A 21478-nucleotide genomic window follows, 5' to 3' on the forward strand; every position below is an offset into this window, starting at 1 on the left:
CAGTGACATCACCGGCGCATGAGCACTGCGCTCTCAGTGGACGGCATACTGGAGTGCGACCGTGACTCCTGTGCCTCGTCATTACAGATCAGCCACTCAAATGGCCAGTGCTCATGAACACAGAAGGAAGACCAGGTGAAGTTAGAAGCTTCAACAGTTGTGCACACTAGCACATTATGATTTAAACCACCCAGGAGCCCCTTTTTGTTTTTTTAGTTTTGGCGTTTGCTACCGCTTTAAGTAAAAAAAAATATATATATATCCTTTGCTGCTTCCAACAACAAAATAGGGAAAACTAGCCATGTGAATGAAATCTTACACTGGGGTATTCCTTTAATCTGCCTCCTAAATCTGAATTTGGTAATTTTGTTTGAATTAAGTAACACTGCTGGCAAAATATGAAGCCTATCCAAACTGCCTTCTGCAATCATACAAGTGGTTGAATACTCTTAAAAAAAACAATTGGCATCCTCTAGAAACACTTAATACATAAAAGCATTAGTACAGCAAGCATGGAAGGGAGAAACGTGATGAAGTTTTAAGTATATCACTAATAATAATCATTCACAAAGGATTATCAGATTACTAGCAGTACACATGCATTAAGCAGTATTTTCACCTATTATGTGTGAAATGAACTCAAGAACTATTATGCTGCAGCTTAGGAAACATGCTGCTTTGTATGTTGTGAAGAAGTACACATCTCAGCATGAGCTGCTTAACTAAGAACATTAGAACAATTGCATATGGCATGTTGAGGCTCTACGGAGAGGAAGCTCCTGAAGAGGACTAACAACTGTTCAAAGTTAGCGTCAATGTGATGGTCGGAATTTCCTCTCCTGTCAAATATGTCTTCACTCGGTCCACCCCTTCCCTTCAACAAACAAATTAACTGATTTCCAGGCTACAAGGATAACATTCTCAAATTTTGTAGGATCTGCTCAATGTACAGAAAAGAGAATAGCAGTTTCAAAGGCAAGTCCACCCAAGTCTACTGCTACTGATACTGCTGGTAGGTTCAGTAGATCTGAATCAGTTTTAAAGGGTTCGTTTACCGTTTCAGAAAAAATAAAAAACTGAACCAACACCATAAACCCTCTCCACCCCCTCCCTGGTCACCGCTGTACTTACCTCCATGGGTGCTGAGCTGTCAGTGACCACTCAGAGACCACTCCAGGGATTTAAAATCCCTGCTCTTCTTCCTCTACTCTCTGCAGCACTTCTGGGACAGATCAGAGTGATGCTCTGGGCCGGCACTGACCAATCAGAATCGCTCTGATCTATCCCAGAAGCGCTGAACAGAAAAGAGGTAGAAGAGCAGGGATTTCAAATCCCCGGACTGCTACACAGGCTGCATGGGCACTGACAGCTCAGCGCCAATGGACCTAAGTTCAGTGGGGACCAGGCGGTGGGGAAGATGTAGGGTGTTAGTTTCATTTTTCATTTTTTCTGAAAAAAAATGGTGAACACATTAAGCATCTCTTGCTTGATTCCATTGCCAAAATCCCTGTCAGGGACTGCCTAGTTCTACCCCAAGGTCAATACAATGGATCACTATAACAACTGCATACTCCCTTTATAATTCTCCAACCAACATTGCTCATGCGCCTTGACCAGCGTTGACTAGAGCACCATGCAGAGGGTCTATCAGACCAATGGAGACTGGGACCAATGCGCTCTGTGTAGAAGCAGCAGGCCCAAACTACAGCATGCTGTCAACAGAGGGCAGCTTGAAATATATCATAATAAAACCTGTTAGCCTGCTTGACTGCATTAGAGTAAAAAAAAACAAAAGCTGTATTAACCTAAAAATAATAATGTAATATATTGTACCTTACCAAGCTTTAGATGTAGTGGCTGCATTATTTTTAGGCTTACCCTTTATTTTCAACTGATGAACCAACCAGGGTGTCTCCAATCAGGATGGAGACACCTTTGGAAAGCAGCACTGTCAATCTGGGAAGAGGGTAGTATTAGACATACTAGAAGATTTAGATGGACATGATTTAAAAAGTTAAAGCTGAACTCCGTCTAACAATTTTTTTCCTTTTTGAGATCAACGTTTCAAATAAATAAATAAAAGCTGACCATCATAAACACCCCTGTCAGTGTTAAATGGTTTGTCTCAACCCTCTAACTGCCACTTTTGCTAGACAGATTGGCCTGTTAAAGTATTTTTAAAAATAACAGACATACTGGATGGATCACTAGGTTCAAATAAAGGGAAAAAAAGCCTAAAAAAATAGACTAATATAGCTATCACATCTAAGAATTGTTAAAGGGTAAGTCCAACCTAACACTAAAATCTCTACAGACATCCACAATCTAAGACTAACCTATCGAGCACTGTAAAAAATAAATCGCTATACATACCTTTTCTGAAGCTGCTCCGGGTCGGTCGCATGCTGAGCTGTCAGTGGCAGCGTTGCTGTGGAAATGGGTGCAGAGGAGACAGCCGTCAACGGAAGCCCCATAGTAAGTCTATGGGTGACGTCACTTCCCATTCATTTCACAGCCGTTGTCTGCTGTGTCCTCTGCAGAGCTACTGGAGCAGCTTCAAAAAAGGTATGTATACTGATTTCTTCTTTACAGGGCTAGATAGGTTAGTGTTAGACCGTGGATGTCTGTAGATGTAGCAATTTTAGTGTTAGGGTGGACTTCCCCTTTAAGCTGCAATATAATAAATATTTCTCTTCTGGGTTTAATACAGACTTAAGGGTACAATTAGGCTTTAAAGCAGACCTTCACCCAAAAGGGGAAGTTCCGCTGTTCCTACTCCCCGATTCAACATTTGGCACTTTTTTTTTGGGGGGGGGGGGGAGTAGGTACCTAGTTTTGACAGGCATCCAAGCGGTGGGCTGGATCAGGTTGAGGAAGCATTCACAGGGTGCAGCGCTGCTCATACATGAACTGTGGGAAGCCGACTGTGACTCGCGAGGAGTCAGTTTGCTTCTCACAGTAAACATGCCAGTGCCTGGGACGTAAAGACCGTTGAAGAACCCGCCTGGGTGATGGCATCGCTGGATCCCTAGACAGGAGAGTGTCTGTTTATTAAAAGTCAGCAGCTACAGCCTTTGTAGCTGTTGACTTTTAGTTTTTGGAAGCCTGGCTGAAGAACCGCTTTAAAGCGGATTTTCACTGCACCACAAACCAAAAACGCAACTTCATTAATCACTTTGAAATCCACCCCACAGCATTTCTGGCCATGGCTATATCAATTAAGGGCAAATGATTCATGTAGCATTTACTTTCTGGAATCCATCTTCCCTTAGCTCAGACATGCAGGCAGGAGGGTGTGCTTAGCTAAGAAAACCCTCCTGAAGACTCCTAGGATGTATGACATAATTTGCCAAGCAAGTAACCAGAAAGTATGACATACTTTCCTTCCTATTTATTAATGCTAACAGCATGAGGATTAAAAGTAATCAGTGTTGATTGGGAGAGTGAAGTTCCACTTTAAGTTAAAGGAATATATTGTAAAGCATATGAGCTGTTTATCATAAGATCAGTCATGATCATCTAGATAATCTTAATGTGCAAAAGGGACACTAGACATAATGTACCTGTTTTAAATAATAAGAACAGAAGGCACTAAAAAGAATGGAAAGAAGAACAATGCATAACTGACTTCCTGCACAGTCATCATACTGCTGATTTCTCGTCCTTACTCCACAGAGATAAACATTTCCTTTTTATTGCTCAATTTAGTTTAAAATGGCAATTTATATAGTATTTTTTATGTATACAGTTGAGAAGTTTATAAGCAGATCTTAAACATAACGTAATTCTTCATTTAACTTTCACCGTCCTTCAAAACAACAAATGCATAGAATGAAAGGATTTACTTGTTGAAAAAAAATAAAAAACTAACCTGCACATCATATGTTCCATTAAACAAAACGGGCCTTTGAGAGTTCATGTCCTGTAAGACACCTGAAAGCACAGAACGATTCACCTTGTGGAAATCTTTGGATTGGCTGAACTGTACCATATTATGAAGTGCCAAAATTTTGGTGTCAAGTTCGACATCTTGCCTGGTACGGTTGTGTAGGCCAAGATGGTATTTGCGAAAGTGTTTGATCAAGTCTGTGGGATCGTTCCCATAGTATCCATAGCCACAAATGTTGCATTTGAAATCCTGAAGCTCTGGGGACAAAGGTGCAGACTCAGAATTGTCACTGACCAACACACCAGCTTGGGATTTGTTCAGCCCTGAACTCCCATCTAAAGGCACTTGTAGGTTTTCAGAGGCCACCGAGGCTGGACTAGAGTTCTGACAGTCTATTTTAACATTTTGCACTGTGAGGTCTGCAGCCCTTGGTGAAAAGTCATTCTCTTCTCTGGTCTCTGAGATATCTCCAAGTGGAGCAGAGACTAAATCTGCAGTGTCATCACTTTCAGACTTTAGGGGTGATTTTAAGGGCTCTGAGGCAGCCCTAGGATCTGAAGAGGACAGAGTCAACATATTCCTCTCTGTCACCTCATCGTAGACAAGGTTTCTGCCCTTGAGGTGGCTGTAGTTGAGCACACGTCTCTCGTTATTTCCCAAAACCTCACAGTCTTTTTTAAAGCTTGAAGAAGGTTCTTGGTCATGGAACCCTTGATCTTCACTGTTATGTTCCACAGAATTAGCCTGTTCACTATTTTCTTGCATCGGATCAGTGGGAATTTCTGAGTTCCTTAAAAGATCTTCTTGCTCTGGTGCAGCAGACTCAATTATCTGTCCTTCACCTTCGCTTGCAACGTTTCTTAGAGGGGGATTCTTTTTCCGGACCATATCTATGAAAAAGAAAGAAAAAAAAGATGAAAAATGTAAAATTACCAAGGTAGGTTTCTTTGCATCATTTAAAGTATAATAAAGGCAGAAGGTTTCCACTCCTGGCAGTAAGACATCCCAACCCTGACTGATGCAGACTGGGACAAGGGGATCCAGCAGTATATGCCCCTCATTTTAAGGACAGATTTGTCCAACTCAAATGTCTGCTTAAGGTGAATTACATCTCTCAACGCCTCTCTCTGATATACCCTACACAGCCTGCATGTTACCCTAAGTGTACGCAAGAGACAGGAACGTTCTTGCATGTTGTATGGTCCTGTTCCTTTATTCAGGGCTTCTGGAGAGAGGTAGTGGAGGATATTAATGTGGTGGGAGGTCTGACAGTAATGGTAGACACACTGGTGCTCCTACAGGGTATATGTGACATGGTGGCTCATACTACCCATAAAAAACCTTTTTATTTTACGTGGCTTTTTCTCTCTAAATGCTATTCTCTCTAAATGGACACAACCTGAACCCCCAACAGTCTCCCAGAGGAGAGCAATGATTGACGCTGCCTTGCCCCCATAAGAGCTAACATATATGGGCCGCAATTGCCCTAAAAAATATGAACAAATCTGGGCTGATTGGGTAGAGGCTAGAGCCTTAAAACACTAAAATGTTGATGCCGAGCCTATACGATACTATATGGCTGGAGATTTTAACACTGGATGGAGGAGAAGTAGATAAGACTTTGAGATCCTCTCTGTACTTCTGCTCCGGTGTACACCGACTAAGGTGTTCTAAGACCACCTTTATGCAGGCAGCTGCTCCGGTGTAATACCCCCTTCCCCTCCTCCATGATCCTTGGATAAAGGGGAGAGGGATTAGAACCCCTTTTTAGGTTTGTATTGCTACCTCTGTCCCTGCTGGGGAGACTCACCCTCTCTATTTGCCTTGCCCTATCATTAAAACTGAAAGTAAAAGAAAATCCTAAATTTTGGGTTGTCCTCAGAATAGTAATAGAGGGTAAATTTTCCAATGTGGAGATTAGTTCTGGTGAAATGGGGGGCCTCAGTGAATTCCCCTAATTTACAGAGATTCCCCTTCACTTCATGTTTTGGCTATGGGACAGAAAGTGAAGGGAAATCTCCCCAATGGTTCATAAATGAAAAAAAAAAAACTGACAGGTGTAATAATCCACCCTACATCTATCCAAAATGTTTGGTCCATAGTTCTACTTCAAGTATACAGTATTTTAAAAAGTATGATCTACAGAATGCTTTTGTAGAGTCAGCAGTGGTAAATTGTATCATGGTTAGAAGTTACCTAAAAATGTCCATTTTACAACGAGCAAAAAGGGATTTGCCCTAGGTCCTCCATTAATAATAATGGTACCATAACAACTTTTATCAAATAAGTCCTAAAGTGTATGTCAGGAAGAAAAAAAAAACACATTCAGTTCATCGTAATACATGCACATTTCCCTGTGTCTTATCCCTTTAAAAACACTGCCTGTCGAATCAAGTGTGCTCCCAACCTTCTGTTTGAGTTGACCACACAACATGCTTTTTCTGTGCTGAATTCCCAAGCAGCATTGTCAGCCCTACTGGTGAACTACAGAACTTCACCTGTGGCGGTGTTTTCTTTTTTCTGCCTCTAAACTGCTCTAATTGCCTATGTATGCATGGACACATACAGTAGGCTAACATGCAGTAGCATTTAGAAGCAGGGAAAAAAAATGAAAAAAACATCTATTGTGCATGAGGCCTAAGTTCTGACAGATACTGTAATCCAGTAGACCAAGGAACTCCTTCAGCCTCATGCATTATTTGGTGGGACAGTATTGGCACCATGTTTTCAGAGCCTGCAGGGCGACATCTTGTAATAGAATTTAAATAAAAACTTAATTTGATAAAACATTTGTCAAAACAAAAACGCAGATAAAGAAATACAAACACACACACACATATATATATATATATATATATATATATATATATATATATATATATATATATATATATATATATATATACATATATATATATATAATATATATATATATATATATATATATATATATATATATATATATATATTACACATATACACAGTGAGGGAAACAAGTATTTGATCCCCTGATGATTTTTGTATGTTTGCCCACTGACAGAGAAATGATCAGTCTATAAATTTAATGGTAGGTTTATTTTAACAGTGAGAGACAGAAGAACAACACAAAAATCCAGAAAACCGCATTTCAAAAGTTATACATTGATTTTCATTTTAATGAGTGAAATAAGTATTTGACCCCTTCGCAAAACATGACTTAGTACTTGGTGGCAAAATCCTTGTTGGCAATCACAGAGGTCAGACGTTTCCTGTAGTTGGCCACCAGGTTTGCACACATCTCAGGAGGGATTTTGTCCCACTCCTCTTTGCAGATCCTCTCCAAGTCATTAAAGCGGAACTTCAGTAATCTTTTCAACTTTCCATCTATTAAATCTTCTGCCATTGTTGTTTTAATTTTGGATAGTAAATCATTTTTTTCTGCAGGTAAATACCTTATACAGCCCACTTCCTGTTTCTTGTCAGCCCCCTTTACTCTGATACCCCTAACTAAAATCTAGTGGAACCAATTGCCTTCAGAAGTCACCTAATTCGTAAATAGAGTCCACCTGTGTGTAATTTAATATCATAATAATTACAGCTGTTCTGTGAACCCCCCTGATGTTTGTTAGAGAACCTTAGTGAACAAACAGCATCACAAAGGCCAAAGAACACACCAAACAGGTCAGGAATAAAGCTGTGGAGAAGTTTAAAGCAGGGTTAGGTTATACAAAAATATCCCAAGCTTTGAACATCTCACAGAGCACTGTACAATCCCTCATCCGAAAATAGAAAGAGTATGGCACAACTGCAAACCTATCAAGACATGGCTGTCCACCTAAACTGACAGACTGGGCAAGGAGAGCATTAATCAGAGAAGCAGCCAAGAGGACCATGGTAACTCTGGAGGAGCTGCAGAGATCCGCAGCTCAGGTGAGAGAATCTGTCCACAGGACAACTCATGGTCGTGCACTCCACAAATCTGGCCTTGATGGAAGAGTGGCAAGAAGGAAGCCATTGTTGAAAGAAAGCCAAAAGAAGTCCCGTTTGCAGTTTGTGAGAAGTTATATGGGGGACACAGCAAACATGTGGAAGAAGGTGCTCAGATGAGACCAAAATTTACCTTTTTGGCCTAAAAGCAAAATGCTATGTGTGGGGAAAAACTAACACTGCACATCACCCTGAACACACCATCCCCACCATGAAACATGGTGGTGGCAGTATCATGTAGTGGGGAAGCTTTTCTTCAGCGGGGACAGGGAAGCTGGTCAGAGTTGATAAGAAGATGGATGGAGCTAAATACAGGGCAATCTTAGAAGAAAACCTGTTATGCCGCGTACACACGAGCGGACTGTCTGGCAGAAAAGGTCCGACAGAACGAATCCGTTGGACATTCCGATCGTGTGTGGGCTTCATCGGACCTTCATCGGACCTTTTCTATCGAAAACTCCAACGGACCTAGAAATAGAACATGTTTCAGATCTTTCCGACGGACTCGAGTCCGATCGAAAAATCCGTTTGTCTGTATGCTAGTCCAACGGACAAAAAAGGACACAAGGGCAGCTATTGGCTACTGGCTATGAACTTCCTTATTCTAGTCCGGTCGTCCATCATCACGTTCGAAAAGATCAGACTTTGGTGTGATCGAGTGTAGGCAAGTCCGTTTCGTTGGAACTTCGTCGCAACTCCATAGGAACTCTGTTGAAAAGTCCTTCAGAGTTCAGGCGGACAACAAGTCCGCTCGTGTGTATGCGGCATTAGAGTCTGCAAAAGACTTGAGACTGGGGCGGAGGTTCACCGTCCAGCAGGACAACGACCCTAAACATACAGCCAGAGCTACAATGGAATGGTTTAGATCAAAGCATATTCATGTTTTAGAACAGCCCAGTCAAAGACCAGACCTAAATCCAATTAAAAATCTGTGGCAAGACTTGAAAATTGCTGTTCGCAGACGCTCTCCATCCAATCTGATAGAGCTTGAGCTATTTTGCAAAGAAGAATGGGCAAAAATGTCACCGTCTAGATGTGCAAAACTGGAAGAGACATCCCCAAAAAGACTTGCAGCTGTAACTGCAGCGAAAGGGGGTTCTACATAAAATTGTATAAACATTTTGAAAACCATTCTCCTTCTACTTCACAATTATGTGCCACTTTGTGTTGGTCTATCACATAAAATCCCCAAAAATGCATTTACGTTTTTGGTTGTAACATCATGACAAAATGTAAATGTGGAAAATTTCAAGGGATATGAATACTTTTTAAAGGCACCATATATATATATATATATATATATATATATATATATATATATACAGTATATATATACATATATATATATATATATATATATATATATATATATATATATATATATATATATATATATATATATATATATATATATTTATTTATTTATTTATTACATTTGACATATTTTGTCTTCCTTTAAGTCTTTTCCATTTTTCCATTGTGCCGTAAACAGAACATAAATAAAGTGGACTAAAGAAAAAAACGAATCACATTTTTTTACAGAGCAGATAACATAGACAATATTAATGAGATTAAATCAAAAAGATATACTGTATCCGCATTCTGAGCTTGAAACCACCTGTACATGATCCATTAGTTGAATGGGAAAGTTTGGCGGCAGTCTGTTTAGTATTTTTTTTCTTTTTTCCATTAAAAAAAAAGGGATATTGCTAGGACTAAGAAAGCCTCATAACATTACTGTGCTACTGTTGGAAATATAGATCGGCCAGCAACCGACATCCATCTCTTTCTTCTAATTCAATGAATGTCATCAGGAAGTAGAGGGAGACTTTACACCGGCACTAGGACAATTGTCTGATCAGTTTAAAGCTTGTACTGAATGAATACAGCTAACTGTATTGCCATGCCAGTACATGTCAACTATAAATCATGGATCTACAATAGAGAGGAAACATTTGAAATTTGTTGACCTATCTGTAGAAAAAAAAAAGGCAGTCTGCCAATGTTTTTCTTGATCTAATGTTCATATTTCTTCAAAAACTAGATATATTTAACATGTTGCTTTTTTTAACATTTTATATGTAATTAAATAGGCATAAGTACAGACTAAAGGAGACTGAATTCTCCTAAAGGAGACGTATGGCCAAAACTCGTTTGACTGTACTTCTCCTGTGGATCACAGGAGTGCAGATCATTCTGCACTCCTGCGATCCGTTATCAGCAGACAGCGCTGGGGCAAGATTGTGACAATATGGTCAGGATCCACCCACAGCCCTGGACCGGGACCTGGCTCAGCCTCTCAGCAAACTGCTGAGAGGCTGAGCCAGCTGCTCCCGCCCCCTCCACAGCCCAGCGCTCCAGCGACCAGCTCTCTGCTCGCAGAGCTCTGAGAACCGAGCAATTAGCGGTCTTTGATTGCTCAGCTCGCAGTCTTTGAGCCAGCAGGGAACAAATGCAGCATTGGACTGCTGCTGCATCTACCTGGGTAAGTATGATTTAAAAAAAAAAAAAGAGCCATACTACTCTTTTAACCACTTCACATCCCGTCCATATTCATATGACGTCCGCAGGAGGGATCTCCCATCCCGGTGGGCGTCATATGACATACTGAGCTTCCCGGCCATCTGAGGGGGGGCGCGCACCCGCTGCGTCACTCAGGAGCCGATGCTCGTGCCCGGCGGCCGCGATGTCCGCCTAGCACCGGCGATTTGCCCGATAACAGAGCAGGACCGGGGATCTGTGTGTGTTTGCACACAGATCCACATCCGGTCAGGTGAGAGAAGACCGATGGTGTGTGCCTAGTACAGAGGAATACAGATCGGTCTCCTCCCCTTGTGAGTCCCCTCCCCTACAGTTAGAATCACTCCCTAGGCAACGCACTTAACCCCTTGATTGCCCCCTAGTGTTAACCCCTCCCCTGCCAGTGACATTTATACAGTAATCAGTGCATTTTTATAGCACCGATCGCTGTATAAATGTGAATGGTCCCAAAATGGTGTCAAAAGTCTCCGATATGTCCGCCGCAATATCACAGTCACAAAAAAAAAAAATCACAGATCGCCCCCAATACTAGTAAAAAATAAATAAATAAATAATAAAAATGCCATAAAACTATCCCCTATTTTGTAGACGCTATAACTTTTGCGCAAACCAATCAATATACGCTTATTGCGATTTTTTTTACCAAAAATATGTAGAATACATATTGGCCTAAACTGAGGAAAACATTTGTTTTTTAAAAGAAAAATTGGGATATTTATTATAGCAAAAAGTAAATAATATTGTGTTATTTTTCAAACTTGTCGCTCTTCTTTTGTCTATAGCACAAAAAATAAAAACCGCAGAGGTGATCAAATACCACCAAAAGAAAGCTCTATTTGTGGGGAAAAAAATTAATTTGGGTACAGTGTTACATGACCGCGTAATTGTCATTCAAAGTTTGACGGCGCTGAAAACTGAAAATTGTCCTGGGCTAGAAGGGGTTGAAAATGCCCGGTACTGAAGTTGTTAAGAAAAGTGACAGGGGTTTGTTCTAACCTCCCACCAATCTATTAACTTCTAAAAGAAGTTTTGTGTTTGGATACAAGTGTAGTTGTAGTCTCTGCGGCACATTTCCTATATTGTATCCTTTTAAAGACCCTACAACAGTGGTCTCCAAACTGTGGCCTGAGAGATAGATGTGGCCCTTTGCTTGGCTTTGTCTTGCCCTTGTGGCACTATTCCACCTACTGACACCAACAATGAGGCACCATTGCTTTCACTGACACCAACGATGAGGCACTATTCCATCCACTGATATCATACTGCCTGGGTGCATACTGCCCTAAACATGTGTAACGCTAGGTGTTTTATCCAGCCCTGCTCAGCTGCAGCAGCAGTCAGCCCGTCAAAGTTTGACAGGCTGCTGGCAGCAGGGCTTAATGGGGCATATGTGTCCTCTACCCACATCTAAAAGCCAGAGCCCAATGCACCAGAGCTAAATGCCCAGTGTGAATGGTGCCTAAAGCGGAATTATGGCCTCCTATTCAAAAATATATGCTGCAGCACATAAATGTAAATGTATCATAGAGTCTAGCAGGCTTCCGGTAGCCTCAGGTGATACACAGACATGAAGCAAATCCTCCTACATAAGTTGTACCTGTTTATCTGCGGCTCTCTCTTGTTCAGAGTCGTTCAAAGTTCAGAATTTACATAGCATGTCTGAGCTTAAGAAGGTAGGGGGTGTAACGACATATTCGGCGACCCATCGCAGTTTGCTACGGAAGTGACGTTCCATCGCCGCCATCTTGCTACACCCCACACTCGTCCACAGTAAGGATACACTAAGAAGGGGGAAAGCGGACATGTTGTTACACCCACCGGAGTTTTGCATTTTACACGTATTTATAACAGTAAAGTCAGTTTATATAGTGAAATACAGTACTTACAACTTCATCTGACTACTTAGATCTTGAATTTTAAAAGCAGCGGCAACCCTGCTTATCTCACAGGTTAGCTAATCTGACAGTTTAGCTGCTTTTAAAATTCAACATCTAAGCAGTCATACGGAGTTCTAAGTACCGTATTTCACTACAGAAACTCACTTTACTGTTATAAATACGTGTAAAATGCAAAACTCCGGTGGGTGTAACAACATGTCCACTTTCCCCCTTCTTAGTGTATCCTTACTGTGGACGATTGTGTGGGGTGTAGCAAGATGGTGGCGACGGAACGTCACTTCCGTAGCAAACTGCGATGGGTCGCCGAATATGTCGTTACAGGGGCAGAGATTTGATGTCACATACTGAGTGTAATCTGGGAGCTGAGTGGAGGGAAAGAACACACCCCCTCCACACTCTCATTCTCAAAGGCAAACATGCATAGCTCCCAACTGTCCCTGATTTTGAGGGACTGTCCCTGATTTGGAGCAATGTCCCTCTGTCCCTCGTTTCTCCTCATTTGTCCCTCATTTTGGTCTAATCTATATAGATATAAAATGCATTTTTTATCTATCAAAAAGTGTTTTCCAGCACTAAACCTTTCATCTGATTTCTAAATTGCTGCATCTGTAAATTCCAAAAGCCAATATAAAGGAATAGTAGCGGTAAAAAAAAAGCACTTGTGGGTTTAACAAATCTTGTTTTTTGTACAATTCTCCTTTAAGGGGGCGTGGCAATGGGGTGTGTTCTATGCCTGCATACTTTTGCTGATAGGTGTCCCTCATTCCCATCTCAAAAAGTTGGGAGGTATGAAACATGCACAGTTGAGGCTGTCAATCACCTGCTGTGTGCTGGAGGGGGGCAGGGCCATCTCCCGGTAATTGTCTGGTGTCGGCATAAGGGTGTTCAACCTGTGGGCCTCCAGTTGTTGTGAAACTACAAGTCCCATGAGGCATTGCAATGCTGACCGTTACAAGCATGACAGGCAGAGACATAATGGGACTTGCAACATCTGCAGGGCCACAGGTTGAGCACTCAAGGCACAGACCAGTGATGGTGAACCTTGGCACCCCAGATGTTTTGGAACTACATTTCCCATAATGCTCATGCACTCTGCAGTGTAGTTGAGCATCATGGGAAATGTAGTTCCAAAAGATCTGGGGTGCCAAGGTTCACCATCACTGGCATAGACTGTCAAAAGTCAGATAGCAGAGGAAGGAGAGAGGTGACAGAAATGACACTAGGTGCTTTGGATAGGGGTAAGTACACACTATAGAAGGATTTTCTTTGTTCATTTTTCATTTCAGGGGTCTACAAATGCTTTAAGTATAAAGAGTTTGACTCATTTCTCTTTTAGCACAGGCAGCTAGAAACGCCAAGCTCATATAACCCAACGTCATGTACTTTTATTGTTTTTCTTTATTTTTATCCCAAACGGAGAGCTCTTTTAATGGTCAATGTTTTTACTAATTCCCCATGATTAGCCTGCTTTACATGGCTGTCTGATGACTGACCATATGGCCACAGCTGTCATCAATGTCCCCTCTGCGTTTATCGCACAGATAGAACTTTAGACATGCTTTCTAAAATAGAGTCTCTTTTTTTCCAGGAAAGATTATCAGGAACATTTTTCAAGCAGACATATTGTGTAAATACAAGCAGATTTGTGGGACTTTTACATTAAAGAAGCCATCCGCAATCAGGCCATAAGTTAGATAGCCGAACAACGCAACACATCAACGGCTGGACAAATCACGTATCACAGAGGAGATTATAATGGGAGCCTAAACAATTTTTCAGTTAACAATCTCGTGTGAAGCCATTCTCATTTTTTAACATTAGCCGGAACCCGCGCTTTATACGAGCGCGGCTGCCGGCGCTATTAATAATTATTAGTGCTCCATTAGCATTTATATTCTGTGCAGGGCTGCTTTTGAAGTTCACAACGCACTCTCTAAAAGTTTCCTTCGTTATTTACCCAAATTAATTACACCTATTTATCAAGCTTGGAGAATGTCAGTTTTGTTGTTAAATATGAAAAATTCCCCAGTAAATGTCAGCCAGGCGGCATCTTGTAAACAGTGCTTTAAAATGCATGATTATGCATGGTGCTGCTAATTAAGAGGAAAGGCTGACACCAAGGAAAGGCTTTCTTTTCTTAGGTGCCTGTTTAAATGCTTCAGTACATACAGGAAACAAGAAAGTTTTACAGAACATTAATCAAGATGGGCTGCGTTTTAGGGAGTCGCATGCACCCAACAACTCACATTTTTTAACCACTTCAGCCCCAGAAGGTTTTACCTGCTTAATGACCAGAGCATTTTTTGCGATACGGTACTGTGTCGCTCTAACTGACAATTGCGCAGTCGTGCGACACTGTACCCAAACAAAATTGACGTCCTTTTTTCCCCACAAATAGAGCTTTCTTTTGGTGGTATTTGATCACGTCTGCGGTTTTTATTTTTTGCGCTATAAAGAAAAAAATAGCAACAATTTTGAAAAAAATAAAAAAATGTTTTACTTTCTGCTATACAGTAATACATATCCCAAAACATATATAAAAAAAACGAATTTATTCTTCAGTTTAGGCTGATATAAATTCTTCTACATATTTTTGGTAAAAAAAAAAAAAAAAACTGCAATAGCCGTATATTGATTGTTTGCACAAAAGATATTACGCCTACAAACTACGGAATCAATTCAGGGACTTTTTTTTTAATTGTTTTTACTGGTAATGGCGGCGATCTGCGATTTTTAGCAGGACTGCGACAAATCTGACCCCAAATTACTCTTTTTGGGGACCAGTGACATTATTACATTGATTAGTGCTATAAAAATGCACTGATTAATGTAAAAATGACACTGGCTGGGAAGGGGTTAACACTAGGAGGTGATCAAGGGGTGTTCCCCCAGCGTGTTCTAACTGTAGGGGGGGATGGGCTTACTGAAACATGACAGAGACCACTGTTCCTGATCACCGGGAGTAGTAGATCTCTGTCATGTCACTAGGCAGAATGGGGAGATGTCTTGTTTACGTAGGCAGTTCCCCATTCTGCCGCTCCTCGCCGTGATCGTGGGCTGGCGGTGGAGATCAAGTCCGCGGGACCCATGGGCACACTCCCGTGGGGCACGGCGCAAGCTCCCACTATCCTGCTTTTACGGACTGATGTACAGGTAGGTCAGTTTGCGCAGGAGTGCCATTCTGCCGACGTATAACGGCGTAAGCCAAATCCTCCTCCATTGGTGTCTCACACGCTCCCCCTTCCAGACACTGCAGCTCACAGTGGGAGGGTTTTAGCATCAGAGGCAGTGCTGTCATTCCAGAAAGCAGTGGGCGGGACTGGGTGTGGCCAGGCATTGATTGACAAGCTACACCCTTATAAATCAGCAGTGACAATGCTGACAGACACACCCTCTGCAACATTATCTCAACTCACTGTAATATAAGCAGGCACAGCCTACCTGAGAGTGGCAACTTTGCTTTAAATTCCAGATCAGTGCAGAATTGTTGCCACACCATCACTGGAAGCTGCATTAAAGGAGAAGTAGGTACAGATCAATCAGGGCAGCAGCATACAGACAGCTGCTCCACTAATGACAGCTATGGAGGCCTCGGAAGAACCTGGTTTCCGCTTTGTCCTCCACCCTCAATGCAAGACAACTGCTAAACAGCGCCACCTATGCAGGGAGACTAAACTACATCTGCCTACAAGTTGTGTGACCCAGGCTTTGTCACCCTAATGCCCTGTACATACGATAGGATTTTCCAACAACAAAATCTATGTTTTTTTTTTTTCCGACAGATGTTGGCTCAGACTTGTCTTGCATACACACGGTCGCACAAAGTTGGTCGGAAATTCCGAACGTCCAGACTGTGGTGACGTACAACACATACGACGAGCCGAGAAAAACGAAGTTCAATAGCCAGTGCGGCTCTTCTGCTTGATTCTAGCATGCGTGGAAATTTGTGCGTTGGAATTGTGTACACACGATCGGAATTTACATCGACGGATTTTGTTGTCGGAAAAATTTGAGAACCAGATCTCAAATTTTGTGTGACGGAAATTCCGATGGAAAGTGTCCGATGGAGCCTACACGCGGTGGGAATTTCCGACAACAAGGTCCGATCGCACATTTTCCGTTGGAAAATCTGACCGTGCGTACGGGGCATTATGGTGCATTGCAGCTGGACAAAACTGAAGTCACTGTGCAGTTAAATATGTGTTTTGAAGATAACCCAGCAATACAAGAGGGGAAAAAAAAAAAACATTGCTGGAGTTAAGTTTTGCTTTATGTGCTACGACACATTTTTTTTAACCCCTTCCTGCCTAGCTCCAGCTTTCTATTACCTGGGCTATTTCGTCTGGTGGGGTGAGAAGGTCTGCCTGATCCCAGTGGTCACACTTTCAGGAGACCCCCCCCCCCCCGCTCCCAATCATTACTAAAGGCCGGAGGAAAGTTTTTGACAGCTCGGTCACGTGTGCAGTGAGTGCGCTCTCAGAAATCTCTGCCGAGTATGGATGCATATGCCTGGCGTGTGAGCAGCTCTTTGTCACAGCACATGTGTATTTTGTGGGCAGCAACAAGTTAATAAAAAAAGTCTGTAGTTTTACTTTTAAAAAAGATTTTTTTTTTTTTTTTTTTGACCGTTTCATTGTAAATATATAAAATTCCAGTGCCTTGCCTATGGATGGTAGTAATAGGTGGATAATGACAAGAACCCCAACTGATTCAAGCATTGTGGGCGCCAATTGGGATATTTTTTTACCTTATTATAAAGAAATAAGAAGAGTCTGGGTCAGTCATTATAGCACAAAACGATTTTCCAAAATGAGAGCGGGGGCGACGTTTCTATTCTCTGGTGAAGAAGAAATGATCAAAGCACTGAAAGCCTCACCGCCATCATTCGCCAAGTACAGAAGGGTGCTGGCATTTCAGCAACTCATTTTGGATGGATGGGTATTTAACCATCTGCGAATCTCAGGAAAATATCTGCAAGTCTATGGGTAGCCCATATATTATCTCTCGCTATTTCCTCCAGCCTGTTATCCAAATACGCAGATGTAATGAGTTTCTTCACTCCACTAAAGCATGAAGCAGCCTGTCAATCCCAGCCTGGCCCAGTTTGTTCTCTGAGATCTTGTGGATGCACACTGGTGTAAAGTTGGCCATACATGGAGTTAATTTCGGTGAAGTCCTGATGAGAGAAATCTTACCATGTATCGACCAGAGTAACTCCACCTTTGTTGAGAAAACAAAAAAAATCTCCTCTGGGTGATCAATGTACATTGCAAGGGTTTTAACAAACTTTGTTGCAGAGTCCTACCTGATTCTGCTCTGAAGAAAAAGCTGTTGTGTAGAGTAAATGTGAATGGGAGTGACTTTTTCATTATTAATCAGCTGATGCACTTACAGTGTTCCAATGAGGAAAGTGGCAGAGTCTGCATCCCTTTACAAGTAACTAACCCTATATATATATATATACATATATATATATATATATATACATATATATATATATACATATATATATATATATATACATATTATATATATACATATATATATATATATATATATATATATATATATATATATATATATATATATATATATATATATATATACACATATATATATATATATATATATATATATATATATATATATATATATATTGCAGAGGATGACTTAAATTTTAATTGTATCTCAGCAGTGGCAGCCGGTCCATAAGAGGTGCAGTGGTGCCGCCCCCCCCCCCAAAGTTTCCAAAATTAGTTTTCCATGCCAAATAAGCAAGCTAATCATAGAACAATTTATTTTTAAATACATTATAATATGACTAACATTTTTTAACATCTTAAAGTTAAAAAATGTTAGTCATATTATCATTTATTTAATCGCTCTATGTGCACTGTGCGGGGCGCCGGACTAATGGGTGTCTATTAAGTCCATCAATTTTTGATAAGCTTGTGATTTGACCCTGAGGCTCTAATTGGCTTGTCTTAGGTTGTCCAAACCCTCCAACTTTTGATTTTAGCCAATCAATATTTGTCATTGCGTCACTTCCGGTTTCCGGCTTCTTGTCCCGGCCAATCAAGAGGCTGAAGATTTGGAACCCAGAAAGAAGACCGGGTTAACACGGAAGTCACTGGGTATCAGGGGAGCCGGGACAGCCCAGGGGGGCTCTGTGTTGTAGGAACGTCTCACGGCGTCCTCGGGTGGGTGTAGACCTGGAGACATTTGTTAGCACCCCCCCAAAAAACTTCTTTAGCACCAGCCGCCCCTGTATCTCAAGACTAGTTCACACATGAATTGCACAGGAACGTACTGTTCATTTCTGTGCAATTCACATGCAATCCAGGTGTAGTGCGATTTCAGCCCATTTATTTAAATGGGCTAAAATTGCGCTGGACCGCAGTGCATGAACTAGTTTAAAAAACAAACCGCAACCATATCGCATGGTACTTTTGGTGGAAGAAACCTGCTGCAGGAAATGCACATGGAACGCGGGTTTCCCGCACTGCGTTCTGGTGTGTACTGGCCCTTAGTGCAGACTTTTGGGAAAACCAGTGAGCAAGCCACACAAGCAGGAAATGACATTTCTGGGAGAAGGTTGTCATTTTGCATTGACTTTTAAAGAAAATGACAGTGAGTGCTGAAGATGGAAAAGAAAAGGTCATTTTTAATAACATTCAATTACAATATTGCTTATGTAGCAATTATACAGCGGGGACGGAAAGTATTCAGACCCCCTTAAATTTTCACTCTTTGTTATATTGCAGCCATTTGCTAAAATCATTTAAGTTCATTTTTTTTCCTCATTAATGTACATACAGCACCCCATATTGACAGAAAAACACAGAATCACCATCTTGGAGTCCTTCAGTTGTTTTTTAGCAAACTCCATGCGGCTTTCATGTGTCTTACACTGAGGAGAGGCTTCCGTCGAGCCACTCTGCCATAAAGCCCCGACTGGAGGAGGGCTGCAGTGATGGTTGACTTTCTACAACTTTCTCCCATCTCCCGACTGCATCTCTGGAGCTCAGCCACAGTGATCTTTGGGTTCTTCTTTACCTCTCTCACCAAGGCTCTTCTCCCCCGATAGCTCAGTTTGGCCAGACGGCCAGCTCTAGGAAAGGTTCTGGTTGTCCCAAACGTCTTCCATTTAAGGATTATGGAGGCCACTGTGCTCTTAGGAACCTTAAGTGCAGCAGAAATTTTTTTGTAACCTTGGCCAGATCTGTGCCTTGCCACAATTCTGTGTCTGAGCTTTTCAGGCAGTTCCTTTGACCTCATGATTCTCATTTGCTCTGACATGCACTGTGAGCTGTAAGGTCTTATATAGACAGGTGTGTGGCTTTCCTAATCAAGTCCAATCAGTATAATCAAACACAGCTGGCCTCAAATGAAGGTGTAGAACCATCTCAAGGATGATCAGAAGAAATGGACAGCACCTGAGTTAAATATATGAGTGTCACAGCAAAGGGTCTGAATACTTAGGACCATGTGATATTTCAGTTTTTCTTTTTTAATAAATCTGCAAAAATGTCAACAATTCTGTGTTTTTCTGTCAATATGGGGTGCTGTGTGTACATTAATGAGGAAAAAAAAATGAAACTTAAATGATTTTAGCAAATGGCTGCAAAATAACAAAGAGTAAAACATTTAAGGGGATCTGAATACTTTTAGTCCCCACTGTATATGCTATATTGTATTTGCTATATGTGTATGCTATATTATTATATATATTTTTTAATTTGCTGTAATTTTTCCCATGAAAGTGGAGTTACCTTTTAAGTAGGGTTTTACCGATACTAGTATCGGTATCAGTGCCAATACCGAGTATTTGCACAAGTATCGATACTCATGCAAATGCACCAATACCTGAAACCGATACTTTCAGGCTCGGTTCTTTGAGCTGTCAGTGGGTCTCCTCTGTTGACAGCTAAAGTGTTAAAGAAGTCCGGTAATTGGAGCCGTAAAAAAAAAAAAAAAAAAAAAGCTGCTAGCAATGTTTATTAACAACATTGCTCAGCTGTTGAAACACTAAAATAAAAAGAAACACATTCTTTTTGTATCTTTCTGTTTCTTCATCTGCAGATCAAATGGATGAACAAATGTTCCTCTGTTTAACCCCTTATTAACCCTTAATTTACGCTAATCAGCCTTAATTAACTCCCAATTCTCCTTTATTTAATTATTATTTTCCTGCTTTTTTTTTTGTTCACGTCTATTTTATAAACGATAAACAATTTAAACTTTTGTTTGCTTTGTTAGTGAATATTTTTGCACATATATATTAACATATATTTACACATTTCACATTGAAAAAGCTCTAAATTAAAAAAAAAAATCTATTTATTTCATTTGTAAATAACTTTTCAATGATTTGCACCATTGGTGACAGCTGAAGTGAAAACAAAACAGTTGCGGTAAGTATCGGTAATTGGTATTAGCGAGTACTAAAAAAAAAAAAGTATCGTACTCGTAAAAAAAAAAAAATGGTATCAGTGCATCCCTACTTTTAAGTCAGGTGTCTTACGGCAGCCAGGCTCCAGAATTAGAGCCATTGGTTTAGAGCTGCAAACTGATCACTGCTCCAGACATGCAGCTGAGAAAGCACAGCATGGTGGGCGAGTGATTGCAGATGCATGTCATAGGCAGGAAAGCATGAAGAGAGGCCAGCTGTCAGTTTTCAGTGAAAGTCAAAATTTCCATTCATATTCCAGGGATCTCATGCTGTAAACCCCTAACGGACCTGCAGATGCCCATCTATACTGTATTAATTGGATGTACAATTTGTTTTCAATACATTGGTTTGTGACAGGTCCACTGATTGAATTTCGGAAAAACAGCTAAATACGCAGTTTAACCTCCGGAAGATCTACCCCCCTTTGTGACCAGGCCATTTTTTGCGATATGGCACGGTACTACTTTAACTGACAATTGTGCGGTCGTGCTATGTTGTACCTAAATAAAATGTATGCCCTTTTTCCCACAAATGGAGCTTTCGTTTGGTAGTATTTGATCACCTCTGCGTTTTTTTGTTTTTTTTTTGCGATATAAACAAAAAAAAAACTCACAATTTTGGAAAAAAAAAAAAACATTTTACTTTACTGCTATAAAACCTATCCAACAAAAAAAAAAAAAAAAAAAATCTAATTTCTTCATAAATGTTGCCAAAAATGTATTCTGCAACATT

General features: G+C 40.9%; 1 protein-coding gene across 3 annotated transcripts in view; it reads right to left on the bottom strand.

Moving 5' to 3' along the window:
• The window catches only part of TRPS1 (transcriptional repressor GATA binding 1), a 431723-nt gene that overhangs the window by 310527 nt on the left and 99718 nt on the right, over nt 1-21478 (bottom strand). For all 3 annotated transcript variants that reach the window (XM_073632171.1, XM_073632170.1, XM_073632172.1), the window contains one exon: nt 3872-4779. In XM_073632171.1, coding sequence (XP_073488272.1) covers nt 3872-4777 — 906 coding nt within the window. In that variant the 5' untranslated portion in view covers nt 4778-4779. The remainder of the gene's footprint in view (nt 1-3871; nt 4780-21478) is intronic.

This window comes from Aquarana catesbeiana, linkage group LG05, assembly GCF_042186555.1.
Source record: "Aquarana catesbeiana isolate 2022-GZ linkage group LG05, ASM4218655v1, whole genome shotgun sequence".
NCBI classification, from domain to species: domain Eukaryota; kingdom Metazoa; phylum Chordata; class Amphibia; order Anura; family Ranidae; genus Aquarana; species Aquarana catesbeiana.